The sequence below is a fragment of the Pithys albifrons genome, chromosome 4 (genome assembly GCF_047495875.1).
Source record: "Pithys albifrons albifrons isolate INPA30051 chromosome 4, PitAlb_v1, whole genome shotgun sequence".
In the NCBI taxonomy this organism is placed as follows: Eukaryota; Metazoa; Chordata; class Aves; order Passeriformes; family Thamnophilidae; genus Pithys; species Pithys albifrons.
This window is the reverse complement of record NC_092461.1, coordinates 48,250,727-48,271,021: the sequence shown is the minus strand read 5'-3', so window position 1 is coordinate 48,271,021 and position 20,295 is coordinate 48,250,727. Positions and strand designations below refer to the sequence as shown.

The window sequence follows — 20,295 nt, the reverse complement described above, 5'->3', positions numbered from 1 at the left end:
TTTGTCAGAAGAAACTTTCTTATTAGTCACTAACAGTACACAGACATCCAAGACTGGAAATTAATACTTTCCTGAAAGTTTCAATCAAGTAAGCAAAGTTATAAACTCCTTCAAAGTAACTGGGGAGTAATGATGGAAATGCCAGACTTATTTTATAGCAACAATGCTTTGATAGATCCATTATAAATTCCATTGGCATTATTCTAAGCTAATATTGCTATCCAATTGCTGTTTCTTAGCTAAATTATTGCTTTCCTTATCTCACTGATTCTATTCATAGCATACAGTAAGAAATTTATTAGTAATGTATCAGATTTCCTGGTAAGATACAGTCCAACAATGCTGTTATTACATTTTCCTTTTTTTCAGTGTAACCCTTTTCCTTTATCAGTTTGACAGTCCTTGCTGTTTGGGCATCTTCACTGGAGCAATGCTGGCTTCAACTATCTGGAATAGCATATATTATGGAAAAATTAGATTGGAATCATTTGGTATTTCATTACACTGTAACTGTATGGGGCAAAACCTTTTTGTGGCACATCCTATTTGTTTTCCATTTCCTTGGACTCTTTTAAGAGTCAATTTTTGTCTGATTTATTTTTGCTTTGCTGAAAAAGATAGTAGAACATTGAGGGAATATTTGGATGAAAACACAAAGAATAAAAAAGTTACCAATGTATGAATAGCTTGAGGTGACTTTAAGCTGAAAATTATCTGAAACCCACTTCTTGGAAATGTGCCTTGTGAGTGTCCCCCTCACCTGCTAAGAGTATACACAGCATCTTCAGCTGTGCTTTTCCCAGCCCACTGCCGTACTTGTGACTCAGCAGAGAAAACTTCCCCTCTCAGATTTTCTGAAATAACCTCTTGTGAAATTTCTAGCCAGTCTAACAGCGTCAAAGTGATACCAGTTATTTCAGTTTGTATAATAAGCAGAGTGATTTTGAAATGAGTTAAAGAAGGACTAGATGAGCAGCTGGGTGCATAACTCTAAGGAGAGTGGGAATGCTCAGAGCAGGGACATGAGTTCAAAACAATGTACATGACTGCACCGGATGAAACTCCAGCCCAAAAGTATGTGTCCATGAATCTGCTCAGCAGTTCAGGCTGTGGACTGAAGAGCAGGAATTCCACAGGCAGCCATGACCCAACAAGCATTTTTCCAAATAAGGTTGTTATTACAGACCTCTTAATCCAGGATCTCATAGAGGCTGCATCCTGATTTTATGTTTGAAATGTCTATTCTCTGCATTTGCAGGTAGCAGCTGTAGCTGGCTGCAGAATTTGTTGGAAGTGACATCTCCCGCATAGAAGTTATGAAACCTACACAAAGTAAAGTAACTTATAACAGCAAAGAGAGGCACTTGCAGCTTTCATTAAAAGGAGGATATGATAAATCTGTGCCTTGGGCCATCACTTCTGATGTCTGTTCAGCACTCAGTCAAGACTCCACAGAGAGCTATCAAGAACTCATTTTCCTGGGACCAAGGCAGAAGCATTTATGTGGCCATCAATGAGAGTCATTCAGCAGAAAACTCCTGGCTAAACTGCTTTCCTAGAGACTTTTAGGAACCTTCACCAGCTCAATTTACAGGAATTGTTCTTTATAGCAAACATCCCGTTTGTGTTTTCATAAAGCTGAAACAATACCCTTATATCATATAAAGATTAGTTTCAGCTACCAGCATTACATGCAACCTTTATCCAAGCTCAGCAGTATTTGCATTGAGTTTTTCACCGAGGCCTCTCAAAACTGAGTTTCTACAACCATGATTCAATCTGAGAACCTTTTACTAATAGCTGTTGTGTTTCTTGCTCCAGATATACTGCTCATCCGGTGGAGCCCTGCTCGCTGGGAGTAACAATCCACTGTCATTATTTCATTTCCTTGGGTATTTAGAAAATAAAATGCAATTGTCTTATTTTAATCTAAATTTCTGCTGTAGCAGTAAAACAGAAACAATAATTAAAGCCATAACTCAAAAACAAGGGCAAAAATATTTACAAATGCTGATCTTTGTTTCTTTCCTGGCTCTCTGGAAGCCAGCCACAAGGAAGGACTATTAGTTGCTAGCTGGTCTTCCTTAGGCAGGAACAAGCAAAGCAGAATACAAAGTGATTTCATTGTGACACGGTGTTCAGAGCTCTGAACTTTGTTCTTGATACGCACAGATGCCACAAGAGGAGGCAACCTTCAGCATCCTAAAGAAACACCCAAAGAAACATGCATCCAGCTTGCATGTTACAGTAGTTGAAGCACAGTGTTGTCCAAACTGTGCTAATCAAAGTGTCATTATCTGTTGAAATGCATTAAGGAACTGCCAGAACAGTAGGATGTTGAGAAGTGACATTTTTAATACTTTTTATGTGCAAGAAAGTTTTCCTAGTCATTCTGCAGGGATTAAGAAAAACAGGAAAAGAGGTCAGAAATGCACTAATTTTGAAGCCATCCTCCCTTTTTCAGTGGAGACAGAGGCATCTGTACTGCACTGGCAGACAGCAGAATTAAAAAAACCAACAGCCATTACTGTACTGCAGTTCAAATTTATAAGCTGTCAGTTGCCCCCATTTTACAGTGGCAAGGAGTTGACAACACAAGCAGGGAAGTCAGGAACCAGCAGCCTCAGCAGCTGATATTAGCTAGAGATAATATTCCCCCAACAGAGGTTTGTGCTGTAGTTTGTGATCCTGTGGCCTGAGCCATCACAGCCAGCAGGTATCCACCTTGGTCCCAGAAAATGTGGTTGAACTGTTGTACTGACAAAACAGTTTGTGAGGCTGTGCTGTGAGGAAGCCACTAAAATATTCTGCTTTAAAAGAACTGCCAAAAACCCCCAGTGACACCAGCACAAATGGTTGCAGCATATGGATTGAGAAAGATCAGCAGAGGCTCCTTATCAACATGCTGTATCACTGAAGGAAGCTATGACCTTAGGTAATTTTCAGACTGCAGGGTTGATTTCTGCATTTTCTGTATGTACTTTACAATGCATTTGGTTCTCAAGGAAAGACTAGAAACATTGCCAGTCACTGCCACAACTTGATCCAAATTGGTGGGTAATGGTAAAGCCTGCCCACAACTCCTTGTACTTCAAAATATAAAGGGTGGGAAAAGTCAGTCCACCCAGGTGACCATAAACTACTTTCTTTCTCATATATAGCCCAAAACTTTCTCTCTTCCCACCTCCTCTTTGGGCCTAGTTCTTTGGCTACAAGCTGCTGACTGGGCCAGTATTTGGACTGTTATCAACAAACTCAGTACCATTGCAGATCATGGAAGAGAAGTCCAGCTAGGCATTTCCACTGCATGTGATAGTACTGCAGGAGCCTCTTTTTTTCTTGGAGCCCCAAAGGGATTTGGAAGTGCTGCAAAATTTCTATGGCTAAGCAGTAAAACCTGTGCTTGTAAAGTGCTTTATTTCACTGATTCATCTTGACGTGGGCTTTGGGGTTCCTGCCCCCATCCCTACACAATGCAATAACTGCATTGCTTGAAATCATAAGCAAACAGAACAGGATGTACAATATTTGGCAGAGTGATTCTCAATGTCACTTTTCTCTATGTGACATATTGAACCTCTGAGTTTCTTCAGCCAGGTCACATTTTCTATGACACATAGAACCATTGCAGGTTCAGCTTAGATAGTGTTGTGGCAAATTGGTGGTCCAAGTGTGTCATGGGATGTTCATCTGGTTGGGACTAAATCATGTATAGGCCTGGGGGCAGGAACACCAAAGCCCACCTGAAGCTGATTCAGGTGAGGCAGGTGAAAAGCAGCAGAAAGGGCTTCTACAGGTCCAGCAGCAGCAAAACGAAGACATGGAAAATGTAGGTCCACTGTGAAGGGCACATCCTGGTGGCAACAAAGGACACAGAAAAGCCCAAGGTACTGAATATCATCTTCAGTTCTGGCTTTACTTGGAATCCCAAGCCTTTGAGACAAGAGCAAGTTTGCAGCAAGGAAGACTTACCTTTGGGGGAGGAGGATCAATTTAGGGAACATTTAACCAAAGTTCATGGGATGGGATGGGAGGCACCCACAGGTACTGAAGGTGTCAGCTGATGTCACAGTGAGGTCACTTTTGCTTGTCTTTGAAATGTCATTGGGCCTGGGAGAGATTCTTGAAGAGTGCAATAAAGCAAATGTTATTCCCATCTTCACCAAGAGTGAGGAGGAGGACCCAGGGAAGTGGTCAACCTCTCTTTGATCCTTGGGAAGGTGAGAGAGAAACTACTCTTGTAAAGCATTTGCAGTGAGTATGCAGCAGGTATTTACAAAGGGGAATTCATCCTTACCCAATGTGACAGTTTACAACGAGGTGACTAGTTTGGCTGAAGAGGGGAGAGCAATGGTTGCTGCTTACCTCACCTTCAGAAAGGCTTTCCACAGTGTCCCACATAATATTCTCATAGACAAGGCTGACAAAGTGTGAGGTAGATAAATGGACCATGAGGTAGATTGGAAACTGGATGAACTACTGGGCCCAGGATCAGCCACACAAAACTCAGCTATACAAAGTTCATTAGTGATGTGTCCCAGGGATTGATACTGTGGTCAATACTGTATAACATCTTCATTAATGACCTGTAAAGAGTACACCCTCAGGAGCATTGCAGATGATAATAACCTAGGAGTGCCTGATACTCCAGGTGGTTGGGCTGCCATTCAGGTTAGCCTTAGGGGATGGAGAAATGAAAACAGGAATCTCAGCTGTCACAGAATCACAGAATGGTTGAGATCAGAAGGGACCTCTGGAGGTCATCTGGTCCAACCCTCCCCACTAAAACAGGGTTCCCTGAACCATTGCAGGATTCTGTAAACATCTGCTGTATGCTGCTCTCCAGGCTGAGGTGCTGTATTCAGTGGAGCCTTGACCTCATTTAATATGCACTTACCTACATCCCTTTACAGAATTTTGCCTTATTTAATAATATGAAGGATATGTTCTGCTGAAAGATCAATTCATCCATTCATCCTATAATAGCCAGAGACTTTCTTCAGTTATAGATGGTTCACTGTATCTAATTATACCCTTACACTATGCATAATTTAGGCGCTATGAACATTGTGCTATGTTCATCTTTCTGTCTGCCAGCTTTCTGAATTTGTTCAGTAACTGCTTTTGAAAGAGCAGGGGTATGGCTGCACTGGGGAAGGGAAACCTGGTCTTAATGTTGAGTCAGTGAGACCTGCTACTTCAGTGCTATCAGTGCCTGCTGAAAAACCAGTTGTCTGGAAAATTACATGCAGGGACATTTCAACCAAGGGCAAATAGATAATGTATGTGTCAGCACTCCAGTAGTTGCTGATTGGAGTCTGCAAGTGTAGAGTCTGAGGACAGAACTGAAACTGGTGTACAGCTTTAGATATTTGAAATCAGAGTCTAAATAAGAGTCAGTCTGCAATTTAGAATTCCTTGGAGGTAGTAGGTAGCATCTCTGCAATGAACCTAACTACCTGTGACATTTCTGAGAAAAGCAATAGATACATTTTATTCAAAATAAGAGTCTGGGAGGTTAAACATAAACAGTAAAACCATAATTACAACTTAGTTCTGAAAGTGGATGAAAAAAGGCCATTTTTCATGAAGGATGTTATTGAAAAAGTATCATAGATGTGTAAAATTCCTCTTACTCTTTCTGTTGCTGTTGTCCTTGTGAAGTTGTGTATTAGCCTTTTATAGTCTTTAAGGCTGTAGTCTTCTTTATCAGATGGTCATGATGACAACTGAATAAAAGGACTGACTGGTTCAATGGATCAATCCAGTAAATGGTAGGATGTATGTGACCTATTTCAAGTGGGAAGTATGGGTGTCCAGAATTATTTTTCTCTTCTGTACACACAAATATCCATGTCAACTGTAGTGTCTGCAGAAACAAATAGTTGATTCAAAATAAAATTTTTAAGTGTCAAAGTTGAAGCAAAAGTTCCTCTTCATAACAGTTCTACCTTTCTGTTTATTGTACATATTTTGAGTGTCTTTACTGTATATTTAAAGTGGGTCTTATTTTAAGGGCCATATTCTGACAGATTGTTTAAAAAAATATTTTCCCAGATTTTGGTAGGAACATTTGGGGGGGATAAAAATGATTAAAACTTTAAATTTTTTGGGTACTGAATTGCTGCTAGTTTGAATGGGAAGTACCAAAATAGCTAAAATGTTCTAGACCTAACACATTATTCAACATAAAATTAAATCTTTGAAATTTGGACCCTGACCTCATTTGATGATATCTATTACTCTGCCAGAAAAAAAGGTGGAAAGTGGCACTTGCAAATTATATACTATTTTGGTCTTGTGCATAAGTTACTTCCTCATGAATCTTTGTCAAAGTCAGAACAATTTCAAAATTGTAGTCTGTCTGAGTCATTGAGGGAGGGTATGGGAAACAAATTACTCATGTGAATTTTTTTATTGGTGTCCATCTTGGTTCCTCACCAAAGTCAAGAGACACACAGCATTGTGAAGAACTATCAAGAGCTTTACAGGAATGCCTGTAAGTAGCATTTTAACGCTGATATTGAGGAACTTTGGAAAGTAATTATGGACTGAGTTAGCTGTTCTAAGATAAAAGGACTTGCGTTAATTGTTGCCACCTTAGTGACTGGAGGGTGTATTTCTAAAGTTCATGAAAAAATTTAGTCCTATGCTCTCCCAAAACTATATATAAGCTATTCTATGTAGAAAAAGTGTAATCTCTCATGTTCCCTTCCATCCCTCACACTGGAATTTTCTGTGTTTCGTAGAGTTTTTTTGCCAATGGGTGAACTACTATTTGGGTTTTCCAAACTGTGCCTCCATTCCTGCCAGTGCTTTAAGGGAAGAATATTTCTCTGGGTTTGTTGCATCACAGCTTTCTAACACAGCCCATAGAGAAGTGAGGAAATTTGATTTCTTATTCTCTGTCCCTTCTATAACTATCCTTTTTCTGTGGCTGCCCACAACACATTTTCTATGTCTTGCTCTGAGTGCCCAGATTAGTCAAAAGATAACCTGCTAGCAATGAAGAAACATAGGGAGAAGTTTATCCCACCAGGCTTTGGATAGCTCTGTCTGAGTAATCCAGACACTTTTCATAGCTGAGCTGGAGAAAAATCTCTCCTAGGATGCAATCCATCTCATGTGGGTGTGGACTCCTAAAAGGTGTTTGAAGTCTGGTTCTGGGTAACTGCTCTTTTCTCCTCACTGATGTATAGACAGCTCAGATGTGGACATCACAGAATGGCTTGGGTTGGAAGAGCCTTTTTAAGATCATTTAGTCCAATCTCCAGTGCTACAGACATCAGATATTAGATGACATTTGATCAATTTGTGGCATCCTAAAGACTTGTTAATATCTTGCAATGTCTACAATTTTCCTGAGCCATCTATTTTCAATACATGAAGAAAAAGAGGTCTCGATCTGTTGCCATTTTTCCTTTTTTGTTTGTTTTTGCATGTGTATAAATTGTTTCATTTTCATTGCTGTATGGTTTAGTATTTCAAGCTCCTATGGGCACATATATGATTAGACATTTTAGTCATCATTTCTGTTTAATGTGTTTAGTACCATTTACTTCCTTCTGCAGTTAAAAGCAAATAATGTTAACATGAGAAATAATGAGGCGATAGTTACAATTACATTGATGGATTTTTGATTAGGCTTTTTTTTTCTCTGTTGAATGCCCTGCATTGACCAAAGGAAATAATGTGGGACTCTCTCCTGTATTTTTGCCTCTTACTAAACCACAGTTCAGCATTAGATTTTTTGACGGTATCCAAAAAAGGGAAGTAATTCTCTTACATTTCAATGTAACTCATCTAGGCTACAAATGAAGGCTGCCGAAACTGCCAAAAAAGGAAATACTTGTTTTTATGTTCCTATTGTGTGCTTTGTCTCCTTTAATTCTTTTATACAATCCAAACTGGAATTATGAGGCAAAGATCACTGTGCAGCTGAAGCTTGAGCATCAATGGGATATAAGGTTCCAGTTTAACCTAATGTATCTCATAGTAAGATTTTATTTTTATATATAAGGATCCTGCACACTGTGCAGGGCAAAAGGCCTGCCAAACTGCCATAGTCCTCCTGAGATCAGCCCAGACAGCAGTGCTGTGCAGAGGAAAGTTGTGTCAGACTTGGTGCTAATGCACAAAAACTGGGTAGTACTGCTAGACCGAACTCAATGGCAGTTGTAGTCCCCAGGCTTTGCTTGGGTTAGGTCTGTATAAAAATAAAAAGTAGGCTTAGAAATCTGACCCTGTTTGTCATACTTTGTCAAGTCAGCTGTGTCTCTCAAAAAGAAAAGATATTTAGTAAATCCCATTCTTTTGATCAATATACATTTTTAGGACACACCTGCCTCTTCCGTGTTCTTAAAAATTGGCCTGATGTTTGCAGGGGTGGCTAATCCATACACTAGAACCATAGACCTGCTGATTACCTCTAAGCAAGCAGTATCCTGGGTAGAGCATGCTCCCTGAAAATATTAGGAATTTCAAACTATCACAGTTGGACTAGATGATCACTCTTAGGCCTTTCCAAGTCATTCTATTCTATTCTATTCTATTCTATTCTATTCTATTCTATTCTATTCTATTCTATTCTATTCTATTCTATTCTACCTGTAGCAAGCCATCATCAACTGCAGGGTGAGCAAGACACTGGGACAGGACCAAATCAGTAGTGAGAACAGCCACAACTTCTTTGATGATGAATATGAATGAGTGTCCATAGAAGGCAGGAAAGAAATCTTACATAGTGTGAACACATACTGTATAAAAATTACACAGCTCCAGAACATGGCTGAGCTGGAAAGACATTTTCTAGGGACTCTTGATGCTATGTACTTACCTTCTGCTTACTCAAATCTGTGGCCATATCCGAAATATCACGAGCAGGATCTTAAAAATGCTTTTAAATTGTTCTCTTTTATTTTAAAATTAAAATAGGAAAATACCTCTTAATTGTGTTGCATTGATTTCAGTACATCACAAGCCTTAAAAATTGTGGCCCAACCTCCTTGCTGGAGAGGCTTCTTTTGAGAATTTGTTTTTATAATTACTTCTGCCAGCATGCCATATGGTAGATGAATGTCATGCTTCCGGAGCTGAGTAAGTATTTCCTAGAGAGGGAAACTAAGGCATAGAGAGGTTCCCCTTGGACCTTACAAAAAGTCAGATTCAGCAGTTGAACTAGAGCTAGAGCGCAAGAGTTTTCAGCTCCCTTCTATGGGAGTTTTTCATCACGAGAAACTGTGATGGAAAGAAATGGGCATTTGAGAGCAAGGAACTACTTTCCAAGAATAATTCTTTCCTTTTGCTACATAAATAATGGTAGCTTCCACGTTAGTTCATGTTACAGGACAGAAGAAAAAGTGCTTTGCTTCAGACTGCAATTGAAATGAAGGTTTTGCTCTTGTCAGCCTCCTGTTAGAATTCATAACTGCACCTAACAGCTTCAGGAGAGCTTTCATGATTTACATTTTTAAGATGAATCATTCCAGAATGCTCTCAAGGTTTATTATTTCTTTAAGCACTGAATTAGCCTTTTTTAGTGGAGCCAGAGATTTATTTCTACCTCTGAACCACAGTGTTATTTTCCTTTCCCAAGCCTCCACATTTTTTCTGGGTTTAGAATTTTCATCCTTAGAGTGATTCTCACTTTTTAAATGCTGAATATCTATGCCTGTTGCTGATGGGGAAAAACTGAGGTGTCAGACAAGCCACAGAGATGCACACTGAGTGTCTATGACGCAGCCTCCAAAATCCACTGGGCCCTTACAATGCCTTTCCTGACTTAAAGCTCTGAGTTTATGCATGTTAGGGACAAACATACCATGTGTTCTGAGATCTCATGTAACAACATTGAATTTGCCCAGTAAAAGACAATTTTGATTGCTTTCAGGTTCTGTCCATGTTTTGGAAGTCTCCAGCCTCGCAGTCCAGAAGTATGACTTTTGTTAATTTTAAAGCTTTGTTCTTGACTCTCTCCAATTATTAGATTCAGTCATGCCAAACTCACAGCCACATTTTGCAGCCATTTACTGAATGCTTGTAAACATTAACCCAAATACACTATATCCATACATACAAATGCACAAATCCATGCAAAAACTATGTCTGAGAACAGCTGTGAAATTGGTGCTGCTCAAGAAAACTCAAAATGTGTCATTTTCTCATGGATGTTTTTGAATAGTATTACAGAAATTATAGCCTTTCTGCATTTTATTTTTTATGGCTTCTTAAATAAAGAACAGAATTCCAGATGTATTCTCTGTACAAGGCAATTTTTCTTAGATCTACAAAGAAGTTGTGGCAGCACATACTGTTTAACAATCCAGTCTGGGAAGTACAGGATTTGCTGACAGGGTGTGCTGGCTGTTAGGTCTGGTTGTGTTTGACTCCGGGATCATGAAAATCTCCTTTTTGATTATGTTTCCTAAAAATGTCTTTCAGTAGAAAGAGGACAAAGCAGACTGTCCACATAAGCAGAGGAGCCTGGTGGCTTGTGTGCTGACTCTCCTCCCCATTTCACTTGCAGCGCTTTCCCAAATGTGATGACTTCTGCATACTTCGGGAATATTGGTTCCCTATTTTTGCTCCTGTGAAGGAGCTGCTAATGGCTCCAGCAAGGAAATCTTAGAGCTCACTGCACAGGATTGCACCCAGGTGGTCTTTAAGTATCTCCCACCAGGGAGACTCCAACGCATGGTCACCCTCACAGTAAAGAAGTTTGTTCTCATATTCAGATGTAACTTCCTGTGCATCAGACTCTACCCATGCCTCTTGTTCTGTTGCTCAGCACCACTGTGAAAAGAGTGGCTCCATCTTCTTGACACACTCCTTTAAGTTACTAATATCTATTGATAAAGTCACCTCTCAGTCCTCTTTTCTCGAAGCTGAACAGGCACAAATCCCTCAGCCTTTCCTCACAAGAGAGATGCTCCAGTCCCCTCATAATCTTCACAGGTTTCCACTGGACCCGCTCCAGGAGCTCCATGTCTCTCCTGTACTGGGAAGCCCATAACTGGACACAGCACTCCAGATGCAGCCACCCTGTGGCTGAGTAGAGGGGCAGGATCACCTCCCTCAACCTGCTCATAGTGCTTTTCCTAATGCACCCCACGATACCCTTGGCCTTCTTGGTCACAAGGGTACACTTCTGGCTCATGGACAACTGGTTGCATCTGGACCAATTTGTAGCTGTTGTGGTTCTGCCCCATGTGAGTCAGACATGCATTTTTTGTAATGTGAAGAAGCATCGGACAGCCAGTTAAAAGCACACCATTGTCAGTAATGTGACCCTGGAACTAACACTATTTTTCTTTTCCTTTCCTTTTAGTTTGAGCCATTGCAGTGTCAGCACCAATTAGAAGAAAATGCGAACATTTGTCTCAATAGCCCAGAACACATGGGAAATTTTTATATATGAAAGGCAGCCTGGATGGAAATATCAAATACAGCTTTTTGGAGTTTGCTCTGCAGTTGGCTTCCTCTCCAGCTTTCTTTTTTACCTTGGCATGCACTTCTCCCTGGCACACCACTCTTTGGGTCCCTTACTGATTTCTGGATTCATCTGGATCTTGCTGTCTATCATGCTCTTCTCTTTCAGGCACCTGCGCTGTTTTAGTGTCCTGTTCCTTCTTTGCTGCGGATTGAAAAATGGCAGGAATGCTCTTATTACTGCTGGCACAGGTGTCATGGTGGCCAACAACATCCAAAATATTTTTCACAACCTAAAGATTCTGGCAGACAGCATAACCTGTCATTTGAAGCATGAGCAGTATGCCTTGATAAAATATTATGTTGAGGCAGTGAAATGGATTTATGAGGCAGCCAAGCTTTCTGCTGAACTACCTAAAGACATAGTGTTCCTAAAGCATGAATTCACACCAGGTTATTCAATTTCAGATGATGCATTAAAACAAGAGTTAAATGACACAAATCGAGAAATCCAGAGAGTTGCTAACCAGATATCTTTTATGCTGACTATATTGCCCTATATAGGCCAGAAAGTATTGCCTATAGTTGGGATTTTTCTAGTTTCTTTTGGAACTGGCCTCTTTATCAAAAAATTTGTGGGTTCTCACAGTACCAAATTTAAAAACACTTATATCACAAAAGAGTTCATTGCATTTGATGAGCACGAAAAGGAACAGCATAGACCCTGTCTTCTGCCACTTAACAGAAAAGAAAGAAAAGATTATGTGGCAATCCCATCCTTCTGCTTCACAAGAAAGGACAGGAAAAATATGCTGTATTTTTTTCTCCCTGTAATTATTCATCTTTGCATCTGGCTTCTGTTTGCTGCAGTGGACTATTTGTTTTATTGGTTAATTATTTCTGTGAATAAATATCTCCAAGAAGTACCGGATCTAGAGATTCAACTCAGCCTCTCTCTGAATGTAAGTAGTTATCAGTACTGTACATTTCTTAGTTTAGTGTTGGAAAATTTCCCTTCATCTTCAGCAGCTGCAAGAGCAGACATATAGCCAATAAGCCAACAGTTCTTTCTTGGAATATCATTCATTTCAAAAAGGGACATTGCCTTTACAGATACATATGCTGGATGGAACCATAAAGTAAACCATATTACACAGAGGATCAAGGACACCACAATCAGTATGATTTAGGTGGAATGCCTTATATTAATACACTGCTAATGGTTTATATAGGGTTAAGGCTATGTGCTAATTGGCTAAATTGAATCTCACACCATTAAACTACAATTCTAATTGGTTATAGTCCATATCTCACAACTCCAGTGTTTTGATGAAAACATCCTGAGTGTTCCCAGGTGAATCTCCAGTGTTGTGTGAGAAAGTCTGAGGAGTTACTGTGTGAACTCCTGGGGAGTGTTTCCTCCCTACAACTCAGCAGCAGCTGTATCTTTGATCATTCTTTGCTGGTAGCTATCCATACAGACCTGCATTGCTCACATTTCATTTCTCTGTACCTACAGAACCATACAATTCTCTGCATGTTCCAGAGCATCATCGTATTTCTAGAGAATGGTAAATATTAGAAGAAGGACTTCCATTCTTCCATTTATATATATGTGAGAAAACTGGAATCCTTAAGTTGGACACTCACAATGCCAACATTTGTGATGCACCACTTTTGTAGTCAAAAGTCACCGTGACACTGATGAGAGAGATTCCTACCTCTCTTTAGCTGAGTAGTGTGAGAAACTTGCCAGTTGTGTGCATGGCGCGTGGAGATGAAATTATAATTGCTGAAATCTCAAGGTTCTTCTAGCAGGAGCAGCAGTGGCATAGGGAACCATAGGATAATTAGGTTGGAAGGTGAGACTGGAGACCATCTAGATCAGCCTCATGCTCAAAACAAGAACTGCTTCAGAGATATATATGATTGCTCAGGGTCTTGTCTGAATGCTCCTAAAGGTAGAGATTTCACCACTGTGACCTGTGTGATACTTCTAGAGGAAAGGAAAGCTGCCCAGTTGCAAGATCAGGCTTACAACATTCCACAAAAGCATATAACCCTTTGACCCTTTCCAGATAAAAAGGTTTCAAAGAAATGCTTGACTGTTAGTACAATGTGGTATATGCTCTATCTTCTCTTAATTTTGTCTTATTCAGCATTTTCTGTTACTTCTTAGATCTCATAATAATGAGAATACATTCCCATTTCTCTCCATCCCCTAAAAATTAATCAGTTCCACAAAGCAGAATTATTAAGGTGAGCTATGCAATGACTACACTGGTTGAAATGACAAGCATACAGAACAGGATGTACAATATTTGGCAGAGAGATTCTCATTGTCACTTTTGTCTATGTGACATATTGAACCTCTAAGTTTCTTCCGCAAGGCCACATTTTCTATGACACATTGCTAAACCACTGCAGGTTCAGCTTAGACAGTGTTGTGGCAGATTGGTGGTCCAAGTGGGTCATGGGATGTTAATTTGGTTGGGACTGAACCATGTATAGGGAAGGGAGTGTAGTGCACAGCATCTTTGAGGAATGGGAGCATTTCCAGCAAATGTGACCTGCAAATGAAACCAGATGGAATGAAATTTCTGCTGAAATTCTGTTAATATTTTGTATCAAACACTTCCATGGGGTAAAAATTAAACTAAATTATTGACTAGTTTTACCTTATCAAATAATAGAAAAAAACAGTATCTGTATGGCAGTCATAAACCAAAGGTTAACAGATTGTGTCAGTGAAAAAAACACCTTTCTTAAAGGATAGAGGCCACCAACTTCTAATTATTACCTAATTGTTGCCTGAACATTCTTTAAGAAAGGTAGATGTAAAAGCCATTAGAGTCACTGTAGCTGTGCAATCAGTAAATGCATAATGAGTCAGACCCATCCTGCAGATTTCAGATTCTTGTGCAAAGACAGAGAGGATTTTGTCATCTGGTCAGTCTGTCTAATGTGAGATACATTGAGGAGACTGATTGCTGCCCATGCTAAGGGGGGAATGTATCTCATATAAACCCTGCTGTTGCACACCAGCTGTGACTAGCATCAGCAGCCCTGCATGTAATGTGGTTCTACTCCTCTAGGGGTCCTTGAGAGAATAAGGGTACAGAGGAGCTGGTTGATGTTAAAAAATCACCTGCTCCAAACTCAAGACTCATTTATCCCAACTAAATCAACCAGAGGCAGCAGAAGGCCAGCATGGATGACCAAGGAGCTCTTGAAAAAAACTCAAACATAAAAAAAAAAAAACAACAAAAACATAGAGGAGGTGAAAGAAGGGACAGTTCTCCCAGGAGGAATGCAAATATGCTGTCTGTTTCTATAGGCCTGGGGGCAGGAACAGCAAAGCCCACCTGAAGCTGATTCAGGTGAGGCAGGTAAAAGGCAGCAGAAAGGGCTTCTACAGGTCTAGCAGCAGCAAAAGAAAGACATGGAAAATGTAGGTCCACTATGAAGGGCAGGAGGGGTCCTGGTGGCAACAAAGGACACAGAAAAGCCCAAGGTACTGAATGTCATCTTCAGTTCTGGCTTTACTTGGAAGACCAGGCTTCAGGAATCCCAAGCCTTTGAGAAAAAAAGCAAGTTTGCAGCAAGGAAGACTTACCCCTGGTGTAGGAGGATCAAGTTAGGAAATGTTTAACCAAAGTTCATGGGACAGGATGGGAAATACCCATGGGTGCTGAGGATGCAGGCTGATGTCACTGTGAGGTCACTTTTGCTTGTCTTTCAAATGTCATTGGGCCTGAGAGAGGTTCTTGAAGAGTGCAATAAAGCAAACGTTATTCCCATCTTCACCAAGAGTAAGGAGGAGGACCCAGGGAGCTACAGTCCTGTCAGCCTCACCCTGATCCCTGGGAAGGTAATAGAGAGTATAATAAATGGAAGCCATTTCTATACATGTGAAGGTAAAGAAATCTGTTAGGAGCATTAAGCAGGGGTTTATAAAGGCTAAATCATACTTCACCAATCTAACAACCTTCTGTGATACAAACACTGGGTTGCTGGATGAAGGGATGCTGATTGTGCCTTTATTAAGTTTTTCAATGTTAGAACACTGGAAGACAACATTCTCATTGGCAAACTGATGGAGTGTGGGCCAAGTAAATAAAGAGTGACATGAATGGAAAATTGGCTGAACTGTCAGACTCAAAAGGTTCTGACTAGCGGTACAAAGTCACTTCTGATGTCCTCCAGGAGAACACACTGGATCCTATACTGTTTAACCCACTTCATTAATGGTCTGCACAGAGGAACAAATTGTAGCCACACAAGCCTGCAGACAATATAAAACTTGAAAGAGTGTCCAGAACAGCCATGGATTGTGCTGTCATTCAGAGGGACTTGGAAAGGCTATAGAATTGGGCCAAAACAAACCTCACAATGTTCAGCAAAGGAACATACCCTGTCTTGCAGTCAATGGAGAGATATAAGTCCATGCACTATGCATATTGGGGGTTAACTGACTGGGAGATGGCATTCCAGAAAAAGGCCCTAAAAGTTTTGACCACAAGCCTGCAATGTGCCCTTTATGGCAAAGAAAGTGCTACTTGGGGCTGTATTAGGCTGAGAATTGCCAGCAAACTGTGGGAGGTAATCCTTCCCCTCTGCTTAGCACTGGTGAGACCCAGTACATGAGGGGCATATACTGCAGTGAAGAGTCAAAGAAAGGGTCAAGATGATTAAGGGACTGAAACATCTGACATGAAATGAGGCTGGGGCTGCTCAGGCTGAAGGGGAGATTGCTCAGGGGGATCCCATCAGTGTATGTAAATATCTGATGGGGGGCTGAGTATAAGAAAGAGGAGCCAGACTCTGGAAGAATTCTTCGCTGAAGGAGTTGTCAAGAATTGGAACAGGTTGCCCAGGGAAGTAAGGACTCACCATCCCTGGAATTGTTCAAGAAACAACTTGATGTGGCATTTCGTGCTATGGTTTAGTTGATATGGTGGTGTTTGCTCACAGATTGGACTTGGTGATCTTGGAAGTTTTTTCCAACCTTAATGATTCTGTGATTCTGTGACTCTTCTCAGTGGTGCACAGTTCAGGCAGAAGTGTAAATTGGCACAAATTAGAGGAAATAAATTTTTGGTTTACTCTTCAGGTGATCAAACAATAGAGCAAGTTTCTGAGACATGTTGTGAAGGTTCCACCCCTGGAGGTATTAAAAACCCAACTGAGTACAGCCCTAAGCAATCTATTGTAGCCTCACAATTCGCTATGTACTGCTCTGTGTGGGTTTTTTTGTCTGTGTTTCTATCTTTTGTACCTTGAGGGGAGCCTCTTATCATGACCTGCCTTGGGTTTGACCCAAGTCAGGGCAAAGAAGGAGCTTAGTCCCACTATCCACAGTGGCCTGAGTCTGACCATATCTGGCTGATTCATGAGTCCTGTAATATGAATTTGCTCTGTTTATGTGCACTGTTCACTCCTATGGAAAGCTGGTTGACTCCTCTGAAACAGAATGATTTTTTCTAGTTCCCTAATGAAGGCTAGTTATCTTAAAATGTAAAACCCAATCTCAACATATTGGTTGTAACAAGCCTCAGGGCTGCTGATCTCAGGGAGTCCAGGAAGCTGGGTGAGCAGGACAGATTCAGTGACTTCCTGAGATGGTTATTAATTAGTATGAGCAATAAAGTTCTTCCTGCATTGGTACCCCTGTTTCATATTGAGCCCCTAATGCAGTTTTTCCTTGCTTACACATTGGTTCAGGTCAGGGATAAACTGAGCTGGATTCTACAGGATAATGTCAAGGAAAGTCTAACAGGCTGAAAATTCATAGCATGCTTTGGGAACTTGATTTTTCCAATGAGCATCTAACAGAAGTGCCTGGCCATGTTAGGGTGTTAGGAAGAGCTACAAGGCAGAGCTACAAGGCAGAGCTACATATCTCCCTGACATGGTCAGAAAAGAGGGCTGGGTGATTCAGTGTCCCAGCATTGTTCCTACACACCGAGCAGAAACTTGCCTGCCAGTATGAAATATTGGTCCCAGAAGTATGTCTAATTTACTCCCTCTCATTCAGCATTTCAGTTCACAAACAGTGTAAGACATCAACTCTTTAAAGCAAAGGTGTCTACTAGGGAAGGAAAGGTGGCTTTGTTTGCCTGATAACCTTGTGGTCAGAGCACCTGCCTAGGCTGGTGTGGAAGCACTGCTGATCATACGCTGAGACACAACCAAAGGCATGGACATACTCTGCTCTGCAGACTTTTACCCTGAAGGAAGTATCCTCCAGCAGAGGATCTGAGCAGAATCGTGAGAGTGGGAAAATATTAAACCATTATAACCAGATTAGCTAAATATTTTTTACTAGAGTCACTGAGAACATAAGTTCATAGCAGTCCAAAATATGGGATAGTCTCCCAAGAGAAGTGAAAATACAGTTTGAAACATTTCTAAATAGCTAATAAATATACTGTTATGAGTATACCATATACAGACACTAGATGGACTAGATGATTTATGATCCTTTGTAAATCTGAATGTCCAGTGGGAGAAATATTAAGAAAGGAGGGAATCAGTACCGTAATCAACTCTTTTTCCCCCCTTTTCTTGTGCAGAAGAATGAGAACAGCTTTATTATTGCTATGAGACAGCTTATTGCAAAGACTGATACTTTCAAGATCCCTTTGTTTAAGCATGATTGCATCCCTCATCCAGAGCTTGCTCTCTCCACGACATGGATCCAGCTTGGAGTCATCATCTTCTTCTTAATAATTTTTGGATTATTCTCTGGCCTCCTGACCCAACTTAAAATACTCGTGTCAACCTCCTTTTATCCTGACGTTGCAATGAAACGGATACATTACTTGCATGCAAAACTACTCAAGAAAAGAGCAAAGCTACAAGAGAAAACTGTGGAGAACATGTTTGCTAAAATGGTAAGCCATCAGCTCTAGGGAAAAAATAAATCTTCCTCTCACAGAGTGGTAGCCAGATCCAGGAAATACTTACACACTTGTTAACTTCAATTATGTCCTAATAGACTTTCCCCAGTGCTGTCCTGCACAGGGAGCAGAGACAAGTTACCCAATGGTCAGATTAGATCATCTAATTGTTTTGTTCTGTCCTTCAACACACATGCCTCAGACATGACATCAGTAGACCCAACTGTCTATGTGCTGGTGAGAAAATACTTCTCAGGGTCAGAGCTCTCCAGAAAAGAACACCTGTTTTCATGAACATATGAAAAGCACAAAGAGTATTCCTGCAATCTAGACAACACGTGTCAGGCAGAAAGAGCAGCCTCTTAATATTGAGAAAGATGTTCAGTTATTGTTTAGAAAAATGGAAGGTAATATATTTATGTTTTATAACACAGTATGTTTGTGAATACCATTAGGAAACAGAACTTTTTGTTTGCAAAAACATTTGTTCTGTGTATATATGTATATATATAGTAATGGAAATAACAAACACACATGTATATACCTATGGCAAGGGCAGATAGTTAGCTGCAGATAGATATTGTTTGTTTGGGTTGGGTTCTTTTTACAGCCTTCAATACTGACTGTACAGATATTAGTGTCTGGGTGATCTCTCAGTAATACTATGATCATATTTCTGTTTTTCAGGCCAGCTTTTGGTTTCCAATACTCAAGGCAACAGAGGCAGTGAGGAAGAAAGAAAAAAGTGTAGCAAAATGACAACATGATGTGAAAAAGACCAAATGAATCTTTGGATATTGCTGAGACACTTTAGCTCCACAGGAGCCTGTGTTTTGCACCATATTTCCTATGGAATGTCAATTTAAAAATGTAAAAATATCAAACTCAAAGGCTGAACATCAGTATTTTGGGAAAGTGTGCAAAAGAAGCCATTATAGATACAGTTCATCTCAGGTTACTTGTTTTTCAGCTTGGTGTCTGCATTAACTGGTACCTTAGAAGTTCATGGAGGATCTGTTTTTCTGTCTGAAAGCAATCAAACAGTTTGGACCTTTTAGGACTATGGCACAAACCTCTTTGGGTTCCGCTAACAGAGGATGAAATGACAGCAGCAGGTTTGTCTTCTTCACAGTTGCTGGAGACTGAAGATAGAAGACACAGCAGAGGCTCTCCATTGCCTTCTGGGATGGACAAGAACTGGGACTTAGATGATTTTAGAGATTTCTATCTAGTTCTCAACCCTCAACTGCCACAAATCCTTCAGCCTGGTTCTTTGTCATCCCTAGCTCCTAGTCTCCTACTTAGTCTACTACCCAGAATTCCTTGCTTGGTCTTACTCTCCCACTTCCACATATCCACTGACTGTATCACTAATACAGATTGTACCATGTCTTTGATGATCATGAGAGAGGTAATGTAACATGTAGAACTGAGAATGACCATGACAGCTAGACTACAAAGGAATCAGGTGTTGGTGCAGACAAGCTGCCTGAAATATAGGGGATATGAGCAGAGGTGAACAACATTTCAAATCCTGCAATCTGAAAAAGATTCCATACGTGGTAAAAATGGGCTTAATTATGTTGTCTAAGTCACCATTGCCTTCAGCAAAATAAAATTGAGCCAATATTGAAGTGCGATACTCAGGGCTTCACCTGCTCAACTAACATTGGTGATGTGACCTTCATATTACACAAGAGAAAATGCAAAAAGCCTTAAAAACATACCAATGACTGACATAGCACTGCAGATTCAATGCAGAGCTAAAAATCTATTCAACAGTGAAGTCATGATTTTCAGCTACAGGCAGCTTCTTTTTTTTAGGTTGCATAACAGGAAATTCTACTCTCTTCCTCTATAATATATGTATGGTCGCAGGACAGCCATTGATCAATGTCTCTGTTATCTGAATGAATAAAGACTTACTTAAAACTCCCTAGCAATGTCAGAAGTTATTTTCCACCTA

General features: G+C 40.4%; 1 protein-coding gene across 1 annotated transcript; it reads left to right on the top strand.

The window, feature by feature from the left end:
• Window positions 1-6,441: 6,441 nt before the first annotated feature.
• Window positions 6,442-20,259, top strand: DCSTAMP (dendrocyte expressed seven transmembrane protein). Its single transcript, XM_071554001.1, has 4 exons — window positions 6,442-6,499; window positions 11,327-12,389; window positions 18,003-18,323; window positions 19,017-20,259. Exons 2-4 carry the CDS (start codon window positions 11,364-11,366, stop codon window positions 19,086-19,088), a joined length of 1,419 nt encoding a protein of 472 aa, XP_071410102.1. The 5' UTR covers window positions 6,442-6,499; window positions 11,327-11,363; the 3' UTR covers window positions 19,089-20,259.
• Window positions 20,260-20,295: the final 36 nt, after the last annotated feature.

Bases quoted from the DNA above. Each gene is read 5' to 3' on its own strand.
- DCSTAMP (XM_071554001.1), top strand. From the start codon at position 11,364: ATGCGAACATTTGTCTCAATAGCCCAGAACACATGGGAAATTTTTATA. The intron at 12,390-18,002 runs GTAAGTAGTTAT...TTTCTTGTGCAG, and splicing joins AACTCAGCCTCTCTCTGAAT to AAGAATGAGAACAGCTTTAT. The intron at 18,324-19,016 runs GTAAGCCATCAG...TCTGTTTTTCAG, and splicing joins AGAACATGTTTGCTAAAATG to GCCAGCTTTTGGTTTCCAAT.